The sequence below is a fragment of the Lagenorhynchus albirostris genome, chromosome 10 (genome assembly GCF_949774975.1).
Source record: "Lagenorhynchus albirostris chromosome 10, mLagAlb1.1, whole genome shotgun sequence".
Lineage (NCBI taxonomy): Eukaryota > Metazoa > Chordata > Mammalia > Artiodactyla > Delphinidae > Lagenorhynchus > Lagenorhynchus albirostris.
The window spans coordinates 96,715,881-96,732,635 of NC_083104.1; the positions used below are offsets into that span (position 1 = coordinate 96,715,881).

The 16,755-nt window shown below is 45.0% G+C and overlaps 2 protein-coding genes across 2 annotated transcripts in view; both read left to right on the top strand.

Moving 5' to 3' along the window:
• NEDD9 (neural precursor cell expressed, developmentally down-regulated 9) overlaps positions 1 to 16,755 on the top strand; it is a 503,823-nt gene that overhangs the window by 348,756 nt on the left and 138,312 nt on the right. The window lies entirely within an intron of this gene.
• GCM2 (glial cells missing transcription factor 2) lies at positions 2,870 to 10,280 on the top strand. The gene is made up of 5 exons (XM_060164279.1): positions 2,870 to 2,959; positions 7,079 to 7,331; positions 7,464 to 7,576; positions 8,210 to 8,335; positions 9,339 to 10,280. The coding sequence occupies exons 1-5, from the start codon at positions 2,870 to 2,872 to the stop codon at positions 10,278 to 10,280; spliced, it is 1,524 nt and encodes a 507-aa protein (XP_060020262.1).

A 16,755-nucleotide genomic window follows, 5' to 3' on the forward strand; every position in this document is an offset into this window, starting at 1 on the left:
AGGAAGAGCCAGCTGTGAATATAAAGTGTTCTGAATCAATGCAAATATTAGTGCAGGAAAAATTGAAGGATAACAAATAATCAAAATACAGTTTAAAAGCACACTATTTTAGAGAATAAAACAGGTAATACAATAAGAATATAATATAAAACAAAATTAAAGTTTTCTTAATATTAGTTTAAAAGTTTTAATCAATTATTTTCAGACTTTGGGGAAAACATACAACCTTTCAAACTATGTGGTTGTTAACACAGTCAAAAATTCAGGAGAAATTAAAGATAACACCACAGACAACACCATTTATTTATTATATTTTGTTATATTTTCACTTTGATTAGCTTCTTTTACTAACATGTTTTACCCAGACATAATTTTAGGGCAACTTGGAATACGTATTCTAATTCTGCTCAAACTAAATATGGTGGAGACAATGACATTTCTTTGGCCACCGGAATCTAATTAGGAAAAAAAAGTATTTGATTAATTGATTTAGCTTTAACTTTTAAAAAAATTGTACTTATTTATATTTTTGAAGGGTAAGGACTCTCTAGAAATATTCCAAAGTTACAGAGACAAGAAATAGTCTTAACAATGTTTACAATAAGACCAGAAATTAGTTTCTATGAATTCTCAGAAATAATTTTAAGCTAGTTTTTGAAGTTATGTAAAGAACATTTTACAGAGTACATTATCTTAAACTTCACAAAGAAATGTCAATTTGTAAATAAATAAATAGAGAAGTGTCAGTAATTTTAACCTTTGAAAAACAAAACAACGCAAAAAAGCAACTGAATAACAGGGGCTGCCGGGCCGGTAGGCGGTTAATATGATGAAAGTTTGTGGACGCAACTAGTAGGTAAAGAGTGAACGCGTTTCCTCCTTTCCTCCCAGACCTCCGCGGCAACTCTGTGAGAGTGATTTTAACCAGAAACGCTGACCGACACTACCAAAGAGAACTTTGGGGACGAGGGGGTGGGAAGAGGCTGGGGGATGAACTAGTCACTTTCTTGTTTGAGAACTTTGCGCCTCTGCTTGGGGGTGGGGGAAGGGTGGGGAGAAATCCCAGCTTGAAACCAGAGAAAGAAGAAAATTCGTGTAATTACCCAAATCTGGCCTTTCCCGTCTCGGGAGTTCTCTGCCGGTCGGCGGCTCGGAGTCGAACTTCACTATCGGGTTGGCTTTTCTAACAAGCCTGACTGTGCCCCCGACCAGGCAGGTTAAGAGGACCGGAGCGTGGACGAGGTTCGCTTCCTGGGTTGTAAGGGCGCATCTGCTTTTCCCGCCTTTCGCCAGAAGAAGAGGCTGTAATCCTGCGACGGGCGCTGGCCTGGGCGCCCTCCAGGCCGGCTCCCAAGAAGCATCAGTCCGCGCCCCTGGTGCGCGCTCGGCGGTGCTGAGTCTAGGGCCCGCAGGTCTCGGGATTTGCCGGGATGTAGGTTGCGAGCATCCTCCTCTAACAATGATCCGCCTTTAGAGGCGGCTTCTCCCTGGCTACGGCTGGGAACTGGAGCGTGTAGCCCGCAGAACAAGGGCGCAAGGAATAAACTCCGGAAACCCACCTTCCCTTGCTGCCCGGAGCGGCTAAAGAGCGACTTAAGTCATTTCAATCGGTTTCTTGTATTGGGCGCTTCCAATCACCCTAATGAAACGGAGGCACAGGTGAAGAAAGCCTGGGCTCAGCCCTGGTGAGCCCACGGCGCTCTACGCTCTCACCTGGTTCCTCCAGTCTCCAGAAAGCCTCCGCAGCGGGAAGGGGTGTAAATAGAATTTTTGTCGTGGTATTTTCACGACAATACCGATGAAGACTATTTTTTTAAGGGTCGTTTCAGGTGGATGGCGATTGAGAACTCACTGAGCCCCAAAGCCTCTTTCAAACAGATAAAGAAACAGGCTCAGAAGTAGCCGAGGCGGCAGAGAGAACTACGGGTTTGGGGGCAGAACTCAGCCCCTTCCTCCCCCTCCGCCTCCCCCTAGCTCATCTCCCCAACCTTCTCCGGGTTCGCTTTCCAGGACTCTCTTCCCACAGGGCCAGGTCTCTCCGCAGCCCCCGGGAGCAGGCGGCCTCCTGGGCCGACGACCACACGGGGACCTTCGGCACTCCCTCGGACGTCCCTCCTCCCCCCACCTCCCCCCGAGGATGAGCACAGATTCCAGACCACGCGCACCAGCTACAACAAAATCTCCGAAAAGGGTCGGCCCAAAGCCAGATGGCTTGCGCACATCCACTCAGGCTAGGGCGCGCGGCAGCCGAGGCTCTTACGGCGGTGCCCGGGCTGCCAGGCAATGGAGTATTGTCTCTCGGGACTTTGCTGGAAAGGTTCTGTCTGGAAAGCCTCCCTCTAGACCAATCCGAAACCCCAGAGGCGGGGCGCGGTTAGGGAAACAAAACTGATTTTCAACTTACATGAGACACTCCAACCTCCCCCCCGCCCTGGCCCGCCTTGGCTTCAGTCTCCCGTCACCCCAAGGGCTCAGGTCAACCTCCCCCTCCGGTCCCAGTTCTGCCCGGGAGGGGATGACAGGCCCTGCTAGTGCCCGGAGCGTGGGAGCTGGCGGGTGAGCGAGGAAAGGCGGAGCGGGGCGGGACGGGGAGGGACGGGGTGTATCCGTATAAACGTGTGGACAGCTGCCTGGCGCCCGCGCTGCGCTCCGACGGGAGACCTTTCAGCACTGCGGCCAAGGACATGGCTCCGCCCGAGTCCTTAACCCTTGTTCGCCGCTTCTGGATTTCGAAATCAGTCTCTCTGTCTCTGTCTCTGTCCACTTTCCCCTAAGACAGGGGGAGAATCACCTTGGGCACCTCTGGGTTGGTTTGTTTTTCTTCTGTCTTTCAGGATCCTGGGCGGAGAGCGCCAGCGAGGAGGGCCAGATGCCGGCGGAGGCGGGGCAGCAGGCGGACGGTGCGTGTTCCCACGGGATGAAGCTCAGCTGGGACATCAACGACCCGCAGATGCCTCGGGTGCGTGAAACCCCCGCGCGCGCGGCGCTGTCCATCCAAAGAGGAGGGATGTCCTTGCAGAGACTGTGGACAGACCTCACCTCCACCCCCAAACACACACCCCTGAGAGTCCTCCAGTGTACAAGGACTCCACAAATGGCAGAGCTCGGTTCAGAGATGTGCCTTCTCCCAGCTCTTACCTCGCACTTGTTAGAAAACACGCCGAAAGCAACAGGAACTGTCAATCAGGCTCCAAGCTCCAGGTCATCTGGCGGGAACCGGACACCTCGTCCTTCACTTTCTTTTTTTTTTTTTTTAACATCTTTATTGGGGTATAATTGCTTTACAACGGTGTGTTAGTTTCTGCTTTATAACAAAGTGAATCAGCTATACATATACATATGTTCCCATATCTCTTCCCTCTTGCGTCTCCCTCCCTCCCACCCTCCCTATCCCACCCCTCCGGGTGGTCACAAAGCACCGAGCTGATCTCCCTTGTGCTATGTGGCTGCTTCCCACTAGCTATCTACCTTACGTTTGGTAGTGTATATATGTCCATGCCTCTCTCTTGCTTTGTCACAGCTCACCCTTCCCCCTCCCCATATCCTCAAGTCCGTTCTCCAGTAGGTCTGTGTCTTTATTCCTGTCTTACCCCTGGGTTCTTCATGACATTTTTTCTTAAATTCCATATATATGTGTTATATATATGTGTGTGTGTGTTAGCATACGGTATTTGTCTTTCTCTTTCTGACTTCACTCTGTATGACAGACTCTAGGTCTATCCACCTCATTACAAATAGCTCAATTTCATTTCTTTTTATGGCTGAGTAATATTCCATTGTATATATGTGCCACATCATCTTTATCCATTCATCCGATGATGGGCACTTAGGTTGTTTCCATCTCCGGGCTATTGTTAAATAGAGCTGCAATGAACATTTTGGTACATGACTCTTTTTGAATTTTGGTTTTCTCAGGGTATATGCCCAGTAGTGGGATTGCTGGGTCATATGGTAGTTCTATTTGTAGTTTTTTAAGGAACCTCCATACTGTTCTCCATAATTCGCTGAGTCTCTCCTTATCCATTCTTTGCCATCCACGAGAAAGGTAGGGGAGAATCTTGGCTAATGTAGACATCAGTGCTTCTCACGCAGCAAAACTGTGAGATAGGACCGTAAATCTCGGTGACCCGACTCTTATTAAACAGCAGGACTTGGGCCATTAGACGCCTGCCCCGGCTGCCTGGATGAAGCACGGCTCCTGGGGGGCCTCTCTAGTCATGCCAACCAGGGCACAGGCGCCCGGAGAGCCCCTGGAATCCGGCTTTTGGACGCAACTTCTGAGATTACTTCTCTAATGACAAGGAAATCACCATCATCCGTTTAGGGTGAATTTGTTTTATTTTGTTTTGTTTTAACGGAACGAAGGGGTTTGGAGTCTAGTACAGGGAATGAGCTGGGCAGTTATAATTGGTCATACTGGTTTGGGGAAAAACTGCAAAGTGACTTTAAAGTCCTGGGTGCATAGGTGGAGGGAGAGTTAGGAGGCGACCTGGGAAGCATTCGCGAAGGCGGATTCCTGGCAATGCTGTGGTATAGGGGTAAGAGACTTGGCCTTTATTCAGCACCTACTATGTGCCGCATATAACAATTCATTAGCAAGGTTGTCTAGCCTCTCAGAGAGATCAGTACTTTTGGGGATGTACGTGTTTGCAGTAAGTTTGTCTATTTTCAAGTCTGCCTACTTTAGAGCCACACTGTGCCATTTTTGTGAAAGTGGACCACAGTACAGCAAGGGCATCTCATTCTCACTGACTTCTGTCTGCATACATCTTCATAGGAAAAAAAAATCTAATCTTGCATTTTAGAAATGAGCCACATCCAAATAAGGGAAGGATGGTTCCTCTCATGAGTATTATTCTGGACTTCCCATGTAAATGTGAAAAATTTTTCCTCTGGGAGATTGGTCCTTAAACAGAGAGAAAGTGTGTGTGTGTGTGTGTGTGTGCACGCGCGTGACATCTCAAAAGAGGCAGGTGCACTGGGCTATGGAAAGAGAACTGGAGAAAGAGGATCCTAGCCCTGCTCTGACAAACCAAAGGAGGAAGAGCGAAACTAGCTGTATGACCTTGAGACAGTTCCTGAATTTGCCTTAGTCTCAGGTTGCTCACCTGTCATCAAGCCGTGGAATTAGATAACAATCTTAAATTGTCGTCCAGATCTACTGTCATGTTCGGTGTGTGCACGCTTGTCTGTATGTGACCACATGGGCTCCCCTGCACCAAGACATTAGAGCAAATGAAACCCAATCTAGGAGTCCTCCATTCTTGTTTTGATTTTAAAATGCAGTCTCTGTGTCTTCATTTTCAGTGGCACTACTTTGGTAGTGGGGGTCTAGTCTGTACCCTTGCAGGGGAGTGCGAACAAAATATTCTTCTGGAAAACTGTCTATTTGTTACTAAGGTCCTTAAATTGAAATATTCACTTTAAACACAAAGATATAGCATTTAGCGTAAACTTAGAGTTGCTAGCACATCATTATATATTTCATTTGTGATGTACCTTAAGTTAATGTATTGACTTATGTCAATTATATTTCTGAGAAAAGATAAATAATGCCTATTAGTAATAATAACGATTTCAACAACATCTCTGCGGTTTTGGAAACAAAATTGCCCATTTACCTATTACTGTTAGAATGTACAATACTAACATGGTACACAAGTCTGAATTGTCCAACTAAGAATACTTTTGCTTTGCAGATGTTGGATCTAATTATCCTGGGCTGGGGGAAGGGAGAGAAGGTGTACATGGCTTATTACTGTAATAATAGTTTTCTGAGCCTCTATCATACCAGGAAGGTCAGTGGGGCCCGGCTGCCACAGATCTTTTTAAATCCCAGCTATGCCACTGGAGAAGGTTATCCATCTAACTTCCTTATCTATTAAATAAGAGGAAGGATGCCTAAGAGGCAAAGTTGTTGTGAGGATTGTAGATACTGCATAATGTGGTTTTATGGGCCATACTGTCTCTGTCCCCAATACTCAGCTCTGCACTGTAGTGAGAAAACAGCCACAGACCCTACATAGACGAATGTACATGGCCGTGTCCCGTTACAACTTTATTTATGGATACCGAAGTTTGAATTTCATATGATTTTCGTGTGTCACAAAATGTAGTTCTTTTGATTTTCCCCCCAACCATTAAATAATATAAAAATCATTCTTAGTTTGTGGGCTGTACTACAACAAGTGGCAGGCTGGGTTCGGCCCATGGTCCCTAGTTTGTACAAGAACCATATTGCAGTATAAATAATGCATAATGTGGACAAAGGACCACCAAATGTGAATAGTAAAGCAGTGCTCAGTATTTTACGTATAACATTATTTTAGCCATGCAGTTCTTTGTGTAGTAGAAGTACAGTCCATATTGCTCTGGGAAGAGGTTAGCTTAGCAGGCTCCACCAAATGCTCGGGTTTACCTTATGGTTAGGCTGTCATCATAACACCCTTGTAAACCTGGAGGGCTAATTTGGGAAACTGTTCATGTCTCTATGATGTTGTGCTGGGTATCAAGCCAAGAGCTTTTGAAGAAAAAGCACTGGATGGAAGTAAAGATATTTACAGGCTCAACTGTATGTCAGCGATAGAACTTTCCAATCACTTTTTGCCCTGGTGCTTTACTGATTAACTAGAAAATATCTGTAACATTTAAATACACCGAGAAGTGGTATAACATAGTGGTAAGGAGAATAGGCTCTGGGGTCAAACTGTGAGGGCTCAAATCCTAGAGCCAAGTCTTACTAGCTGTGTGACCTTGGGCAAGTCAATGAAGCTCTCTGGTCTCCATTTACTATTCTATTAAATGGGGATAATAATAGTACCTATTGTCTGTATGCAGTATGAAGGCTAGATGAACGAATACATGTACAGCTTTTAGAATATAAGCACTATGTAAGCATCAATTTATAGCCAGTTGTCAGAAGGGCATACACAGGATGAGTGACATTTTGTAAGAGCACAGTTTCTGGAATTAAAAAGACCCAGTTTTATCCTAATGTGCTTGGGGAAGATTAAAGCTGTGCTGTCTCTGGTTTGGGCTTGATGAACTTGACTACCCGTCCTTCTGGGCGCCTTCCCAGGAGCCAGACCACTTCGACCGCTTCTGCGAGTGGCCGGACGGCTACGTGCGCCTCATCTACCGCAGTGGCGAGAAGAAGGCGCAACGCCATCTGAGCGGCTGGGCCATGCGGAACACCAACAACCACAACGGCCACATCCTCAAGAAGTCGTGCCTGGGCGTGGTGGTGTGTGCGCGGGACTGCACCCTGCCCGACGGCTCCCGTCTGCAGCTGCGGCCTGCCATCTGCGACAAAGCCAGGCTGAAGCAGCAGAGTGAGCTATGGGACTAGGAACGGGGTGGCCTTGCGGTCGTGAGTTCCCTATTCCCAGCGAATTTCCCCTTCCTTCCTTCCGGAGGGTCTGGGGTCAGGTTGTTATTACTATTTCTCGCCTCTGGCTTTGCAGAGAAGGCATGCCCCAACTGTCATGCTGCTTTGGAGTTGATCCCCTGTCGAGGGCACAGCGGGTACCCTGTAACCAACTTTTGGCGGCTTGATGGCAACGCAATATTTTTTCAGGTAGGTGGGGGGACACCACAGTTTGTGATGGACATTCTCATCATGTCACAGGGACCAAACCACCTGCCATGTATCTCAGGAGCCCTGGACCAAACCAGATACAGCTCTGGTGGCCAGAAATAGGTGCTGGGGTTCCCAGGGCCTTACCAGGCTCCTAGGAATTAGTTCAGCTACTGTGTGCTCTCTAAGGGGAAGAGGGTGAACCTACTTATAGTTGTTTTCATATGGCAAAAGGACTGTTAGGTCATCTTTTAAGATGTCTATTATTGGTGCAGTTTTATTTGTTCAAGAATTTTTTTCTGGGCTACCCTGGTGGCGCAGTGGTTGAGAGTCCGCCTGCCGATGCAGGGGACATGGGTTCGTGCCCCGGTCCGGGAAGATTCCACGTGCCGTGGAGCGGCTGGGCCCGTGAGCCATGGCCGCTGAGCCTGCGCGTCCGGAGCCTGTGCTCCGCAGCGGGAGAGGCCACAGCAGTGAGAGGCCCGCGTACAGCAAAAAAAAAAAAAAATCTTTTTCCCTGTCTCTTGGAAAAAACAAACAACTTTGGGCACTGGGAAAGGCACACTCAATTTTTGACCAGTGTTGCCAGCTCCCCTCAGAGGAATAATGTGATTCATCTCCTTATTAATGCAGGCCAAGGGAGTTCATGATCACCCAAGACCAGAGAGTAAATCAGAGACAGAAGCTCGAAGAAGTGCTATCAAGAGACAAATGGCTTCTTTTTACCAACCCCAGAAAAAGAGAATTCGAGAACCCGAGGTAATAGGGAGCTGACATTACACTTGTGGTCTGTGTTCACCGTCATCACAAAATGCACTGAGAATTATGTAAAATAATTTAAAAGGTTTCATTTTATGTGAAAATTATATACCTCTAACAATGTCATTGAATCAACATTCTGAATAGGGTTTCTAATTCCTTCTTCTTCTTGATAAAAAAGCAGAATATCTCTACAGTTCATGATAGAGTGAGCATGTGAGCTGACATCCTAATACAAGGGCAATTATCGAATGGTCATACAGAAAGAAATAGGTGCATACCAATGACTGAACGGTGCATCTTTGAGAGGGTCCTTTTCATTATTTACAAAGAACAGATAAAATTTCTTTGGGCAACTTGATCCAGTTTGGCTGTTCAACCACAGTATGCCAAGGAGGCAGAATATTAGTTGGAGGATAAGAGACGCTGGCCTTGTTTGAGCACTTTCTATGTGCCACGCACATAGGGTTTAAGTCTTACACGTGAATTGGTCACAAAAGCCTTAAGAAGAAATTACTGTTATTAAGCCCCATTTTTTAACACCTTTATGGGAGTATAATTGCTTTACAATGGTGTGTTAGTATACATATAGCCCCATATCTCCTCCCTCTTTAAGCCCCATTTTTAAGTGAGGAATCTGAGGCTCAGAGAGGTTAAGTAACTTGTTCAGTGCATAAGGGACAGTCAGGATTTGAACCAGGTCTGCGTCAGGCTCCTGAGCCTCTGCTGTTATGCACATAGTAGAGGGAGAACAGACCATCTGCCACTCAGACCCACCCTGCCTGGCTACCACGGGCCCTCCTAATTCAGCAGCGTGGAATCCAAGCCTGAGCTCAAGCTGTGAAATTCCCGGACCATGCGCTCAGATCATGTTTCTGAACTCCTAACACACAGCCCACCAACCGAAAGCTTGTTATTTGGTCGGTTGACGACCGTTACAGGTGAGGGTGTCCACGCAATTTACATCTTTATTTACAAATAAAAATTTGTGTCATTTCTTTAGGCAGGAGAGAATCAAGATAACGGTGGCCATTTCAGCAACATACCTTCCCTGGAGAACCCAGAGGAGTTTGATATAATTCCTGACACTGGCTTCCCTGTTCCAGGGCAGCCTTGCTTTTTCTTTCCAAACTCGGATGCTTACAAAGCTACCTGTGACCTAGCTGCCTTTCAAGGAGATATAGTACCACCCTTTCAGAAATATCCAAACCCAAGAATCTTTTTGCCTAGGCCACCCTGCAGCTATGAATTGGCAGGCCCTGGTTACACAAATTCAGGCCCGTGTTATCCCACCCTTTATAAAGATGCCAGCAGTATTCCTGATGACACAGACTGGGTTCACCTGAATGCACTGCAATACAATATCAACTCCTGCGGCAGCTTTGAGAGAAGCTTTGATTTCACCAGTAAACAGCCTGGCTGGAAACCAGCTCTTGGAAAAGCTGACCTTGGGGAGAGCACTGACCATGGACAGTTCCAGGCCGCGGCCGCTCGCCCTTATTACAACCCAGAGCTTCCCTCCAGGTACCTCACGACGGCCCCGCCATCTGCTCCAGCCCTGCAGACAGTAATCACCACCACCACCAAAGTGTCCTACCAGGCCTACCAGCCCCCTGCTCTGAAATGCTGGGACAATGTGCGGGAAGTTACGAGCCTTTCTGGCTGTAACTATGATTCTGAAAACACCCAAATGTCCATCTGTCTGGAAGACTTGGACCTTCCAGCTACAGTCGCCATGGCAGCCTCTCCAACAGCATCACTTCCTTTGAAAATTCCTGGAGATTGCCGGACCATCAGACACACTTTGCCTTTTCCTCAAGACTCAGCACCCTCCTGGACAGACGGAGCAGAGACGTGGGATGTGTGTCCATCTGGACCGGGGTCTACAATTGGTTGTTCAGAGAGAATCAGTCCGTTCTTTAGCTATGACCATGAGGACTTTTGAACAACAGTCCTGGGGCACAGCATAATATTGGTCTCCATGCAGGCGGTAGAACATGACATGGCAACTCTCTCTTAAGTTGGGAGATTCGTTTAGCATGCAAAGAAATATATATATTATATATGTATATAGATAATAGTAAAACCAATTATCAGCGGAGTAAATTATAGGTTGGAAATATTTAGATAATCTAGAGAAATCTTGCACAGTATTTTACTTTTTTTTTTTTTTGCCATGCCACTCGGCTTGTGGGACCTTAGTTCCCAGACCAGGGATTGAACCTGGGCCCCCTGCAGTGGAAGCGTGGAGTCCTAACCACTGGACCACCAGGGAAGTCCCTGCATGGCATTTTCAAACCCACTACAGTACATAGAATTAGGTCTGCAATGAGACTGTTCCAAATGAACAAATAAGCATGAAAGTTAATGAGCTAAGTAAGTCCATTTAGTTTGTTAGCTGGAGTAGAAGTCAAGAATCCTGGCTCTCACCCCAAGCCTTTCCCCACTGGATCATATTAAGGAATTTCACAAATCTCTCTTCGGCCCTTAGGGGTTGTCAAAATAGCCTCGGGAAGAAATCTTTACAATCTTATCTCCTGAGTCATTTCCTAAGATTTTACTTAGCATTTAAAACCTGTTAAAATAACTTCAGGAAGTAATTTTGATCATTTTACCTGCAAAGTATATATCTATAGCTTTTTAAGAAATCTACTGTGTTGCAATGATAAAGTGCAGTTGTTTTTAAGAGAATTTTGTTTTCCAGTATCAGCTGAATACCTTTTCTTAACACTGATGAATGTTTTCCTAACAGAGACAGCCTAACACTGATGATATGTATTTGATTCATTTTTATTGTACTATAATATACATTTTTTCCAGTTAGGTTTCAAAATTAGAATAGAGATGTTTTATTCAAATTTAGCTTTACTGTTCCTTTGTTACTCCTCATAAATATAATTGATAATGTTATTCAATTAAACATAATGAAGACATTTAAAAATAATGTAGCTGATGCTTGAGTTATTTCAAAACAAAAATAGGAAAAAAATGTTCATATTATAACCTGGGAAACAGCTGTTATAATAGATTAAACATATTAGTTTATTTAAGTTTTGTACTTTTAGAAAAAACTATTTGCTATGCTGATTACGGAAATCCTCTCCGAAACAGTGCGCATACGTGTGCGCACACACACACACACACACACACACACACAACTTTTGCACAGCTCCCAGTGCTTAGTGAAAATATTCAGTTTTCAAATAAAAACAAACTATGTAAATAAATTTTTGAGAATGGGGTGGGGGAAGGATTATCCTCAAATTTGCATAGAATACCCAATTTGCACAACTAAATTGCAGTAAATCAGATGCCATTTTAAATCTTTGAGACTTACATACTGCTCACCTGATTCAGAAAGCCCTCATACACTGATGTAGTAAATACATGCAGTACTGGCCACAAGATTAAATAAATATCATCACACGCCTGTTCCCTAGCCAACTTTTTCTCAAAGGAAAGGACGCCTAGTACACTCATAGACTACTTTTTTCTTTAGACTTCCATTGCCAAAACTCGCAGCTTCTAATCATACCTAACATTTATATAGCACTTACGTGGGCCAGACACTGTTCTAAGCCCTGAACATGTATTAATTTATTTAATCTTCATAACAGTCCTCTGAGTTACCTGAGAGAGGCCAAATGATTTTCACAGTAAGTGGCAGAGCTGGAATTTGAATTCATCTCCAGAGACCCTGCTTTTAAGCACCACATTACATTAGCTTTGATTAGTTATTTATCAATGAAATCCCATTCGTACTTCGCAAGTATTGTACTTGGCATGAAGTAGAGAGTTTTATTACTTCTAAGTATTTATGTCCTAACACTGGATGCAAAGAATCCCCGCAGTGTGGGTAGAAAGGGCAGGGATGGGAGGAAGCAGACTCTAGGCAAAGCCCTGAGGTAAGCATTTCCCAAAGTGTGGTACAAGTGTGCTCCGGGTTACAGGGTGATTCTAGACGGTCCACCAATGTTTTATGTTAATAGTTATGGATTCATGTTAATGTGTAATAGGGAAAGATATAAATAACACATCAAACCTATGATTTCAGGATATTTTTGCCTAGACAAAGCAAAACAATGTTTGTTTTTGTTTTAAGGCAAGGTAACGTAAGGAAAAGTATTAAGCAAATAATAGCACAGATGTTACAAGAAAAAGCAAAAAAAAAAATCATGCAAATGGTTGAGAGCTTGTGCTCTGCTGCCTGTGCTTAGTCATGCTGGCTCTGCACCTTTGTAAAAGAAGGTTGCCTAGAGCCTGAAATATATGGGATAGCCCATTCTCAAGGCTCTGTCTCCCAGGCTTGACCTTTAAAGGTATGACATTTTTCATTCACACAAAGATAAAAAGTTGCAGAACAGAGAATAACATTTGTCATGTTGGAGGTTTATGGTTGGACCTACCTGGACAACTGCTAGAACAAAGGACTATCACATCCTTTCTGGGGTCTGGCCGACCCCAAGAAGTTTGCAGTTATCGGCTATACTCCCTCCTCTTTTAGTATAAAAGAAGCCTGGATTCTAACTTGGGTAAGATTCTTTAGGACACTAGCCTGCCACCTTCTCTGTCTGCTGGCTTTCCGAATAAAGTCGCTATTCCTTGCCGTAACACCTTGATTTATTGGCCTGTCACTCAGCCAGCAGTATGAGCTTGGACTCAGTAACAATAGTTTCCTAGAGCAAGGGGTCAGGGGGCTGAAAATAACTGACTCAGCTGAAAATGGGAAATGGTGATGACAACAAGATGGTATAAAGCTGGAGCCTATGGGGCAAACAAGCCCAGGTGTGACGCTGGACATCTGCAAGTGTAACCCCAGTATTGAGGAGTCCAGACAGTGGGCAACACTCAGAAGCCAGGCTGTGGGACTTGATCCCAGGGGAGGGGGTGAAGACAGAACATACCTCAAGTGTTGGCTGGGGGCCCCAGCTACGCCATCCTCCAAGGAGCCAGGTTCCAGGGCAGAGTGTCTGTGTAGCACAGATGAGTTCTTGCAAACTGAGCCACCTGAAGAAGGCGCAGGAGGATTTAGACTCTGGGTCATATGTGTTGCTCTAAAAAGCTGATCTTATTAGGGGGCAAAAGAGTTTTGTGGAGAATGAAAGGAAGTAGGGAACTTACAAGGGCCTAATCGTTATATTACTAATATGAAATATTAATTATGACTATGTGTTATGAGTAATAACTATTTGATTCCTAATTTATAGCCTTCAAATGCAGCCGGTGTAAATTAGAGCAGCCAAAGCTTCTGACATACTTTGTTCTGATCAGCTCATGACTGGGCTGAGTCCATGCCTTCAGTCAGACACCTACTGTATCAGCTATTGAGAGCAGAGGATAATGCAAAGGAGGTGAGGCCAGGCTGAGAGGTGACCCCTGTGATCAACTGTCCCCCGTTAGACTCAACTAGTGCCACGGGGCACTGAACAGAAACACAAGGTATTCACTTGCTAACCATTCTTTCCTCTCCATGAATAGTGCATAGTCTTGGAGTAGACTTGATATACTTACCTGGAAGAACTTTAAAGTACTGAACCTAACCTCTGACAAATTGTTTCTATGGAACATCTGTTGGAGAAGATAACAGAATTCTTTTCAAATTTTAGGATCTTTTTTTTTTTAATTTATTTTTGGCTGTGTTGGGTCTTCATTTCTGTGCGAGGGCTTTCTCTAGTTGTGGCAAGTGGGGGCCACTCTTTGTTGCGGTGCGTGGGCCTCTCACTGTCGCAGCCTCTCTTGTTAAGGAGCACAGGCTCCGGATGCGCAGGCTCAGTGGTCATGGCTCACGGGCCCAGTTGCTCCGTGGCACATGGGATCTTCCCAGACTGGGGCTCCAACCCGTGTCCCCTGCATCAGCAGGCGGACTCTCAACCACTGAGCCACCAGGGAAGCCCCAAAATTTTCGGATCTTATGGAATGATTTTAACTAATATTCTGTGAGACGTTGTGCTAAGAAAACCACTGGAAATAGAATTTACAAACAACAAAAGAAAGTGATAAATGGTCTCTCACTGCCTCTTTCTATGGTTCACAACATCCCTCTACACATTAGAATCACCTGGGGAGCCTTAACAATCCTAGTATCAAGGATGCACCTCAGGGACTTCCATGGTGGCACAGTGGTTAAGGATCCTCCTGCCAATGCAGAGGACACAGGTTCGATCCCTGGTCTGGGAACTAGGATCCTGCATGCCTCGCGGTGCGGCAAAAAAAAAAAAAAAGTATCAATTAATTATAGTAAATATACAATACTAATATTAGATGTTAATAATAGGGGAAACTGGGTGCAGGGCATATGTGAACTCTACCATTTTCTCCATTATTTTGTAAATGTAAAACCCTTCTAAAAAATAAGGTCTATTTAGGGCTTCCCTGGTGGCTCAGTGGTTGAGAGTCCGCCTGCCGATGCAGGGGACGCAGGTTCGTGCCCCGGTCCAGGAAGATCCCACATGCCGCGGAGCAGCTAGGCCCGTGAGCCATGGCCGCTGAGCCTGTGCGTCCAGAGCCTGTGCTCCGCAACGGGAGAGGCCACAACAGTCAGAGGCCCACGTACCGCAAAAAAAAAAAATAATAAGGTCTATTTAAAGTAAAAAATAGGGACTTCACTGGTGGTCCAGTGGTAAAGAATCCACCTTCCAATGCAGGGGACGTGGGTTTGATCCCTGACACGGGAACTAAGATCCCGCATACCGCGGGGCAACTAAGCCCACACACAACAACTACTGAGCTCGTGCACCTCAAATAGAGACCCCCGAGCCGCAAACTACAGAGCCCACGTGCCCTGGAACCCGCGCCACAACTGGAGAGAAGCCCACGTGCCCAACGAAGATCTCATGTGCTGCAACTAAGACCTGACGCACCCGAAAAATAAATTAAAAAGTAAAAAATAAATATTCCTCCTCCTGGGTCCCACCTTTGACAGCAAAATCCCAGGCACAAAGGAATGACAGAGCAGAGCCTTTCACTAGGACAAAAATGTCCTTATCTATGTATCAAAAACCTTATGTCCCGCTTGTGTCCTATTTAAAGGCATTTTTTTCTTGTGTAGGATTTTGATCAGACTGGTGGTGCTTGGACCAAATTTAGCAAGAACCAATAGGATATATCTCTAGATGAGTATATATATATATATATATAGAGAGAGAGAGAGAGAGAGAGAGATTTTAAGAAATTGGCTCACAATTGTGGGGTCTGACGAGTCAGAAATCTGTAAGGCAGGCCCACAGGCTGGCAATTCTGGCAAGAGGTGATGTTACAGGTCTTGAGTTCAAATTCTGCAGGACAGCAGGCTGGAAACTCAGGCAGGGTTTCTAGTTCCAGTCTTGAGGCAAAATTGCTTCTTCTTCAGGCAACCTCTGTCTTTCCTCTTAAGACCTTCAACCGACTGGATGAGGTCCAGGCACATGATGGAGGGCAATCTGCTTTTATTCGAAGTCGACCAATTTAAGTGTGAATCACATCTGTGGACACCTTCACAGAAACATCTAGAATAATGTTTGACCAAACAACTTAGCCTAGCCAGTAACCTCATAAAATTAACCATCCCACTTGATAAAGGTGGATTAAAGGGACCAGGGATATTTAGCTTAGAAGAAAAGACTCAGATGGGACATGATAATATCTAGAAATATTTGCAGTCACCTCCAGCAGAGATGGGACTGTAGTATAGTGTGGCATTTAGGGTCATGGGCTTCAGACATAACTGAAAATAGTGAGCCGAGAAAGGATTCTGCCAGGGCTCCCACAGCTGTTTAGAGGGAGCTGGGATTTGGACCCAGCCCTTCCATGCACCTCAGTGAACATGGGGAAGGCAGTTCCTTTCTGGGAAGAATTGAGGGCTGTAGTTGCATCCTCTCAGGGAAACTGAAATCTCTCCTTATTCAGGGGCAGAGGTTCTAAATTATATTTGGAGGATTTGTACAGAAATATGGGAAACGTACTTTACAATCTAAAATAAAGAGTGAATGTGGGCCAGAAAAAAGGATGTGGTCTAGAAGTTTGCTTAGAAGCAACCCACCTAAGACACGCAGGAAAAGACTGGAGAAAAACGCATCAGATTAAGCAAAAGCGGTTTGTTATCATAGAATCTTTTCCATGGATCTTGGAATCCGTGAATTCCTGAGACTGCGACTCAGGACATCCTTGGAAGGAAGATACATGGTAAGACTCCAACATTTCAAATATCGATTCCATCACACATCTCCTGTTTTGTATTCTTCCATGATTCCCTCTGGACAAAAGTTCAGGCCAGACTTACAAACTGCCTAAACATAAAACACAGCTTAGAATACTTAGACTTTAAAGGCTTGGTTTGTTTTGACAAAATTTAATTAGCATAATTTAAGATTAGACCAGATTATGCATTAAAAAACTAAACTATATTTTATGTGGAGAAGAAAAGAGAACTAATAATACGCAAA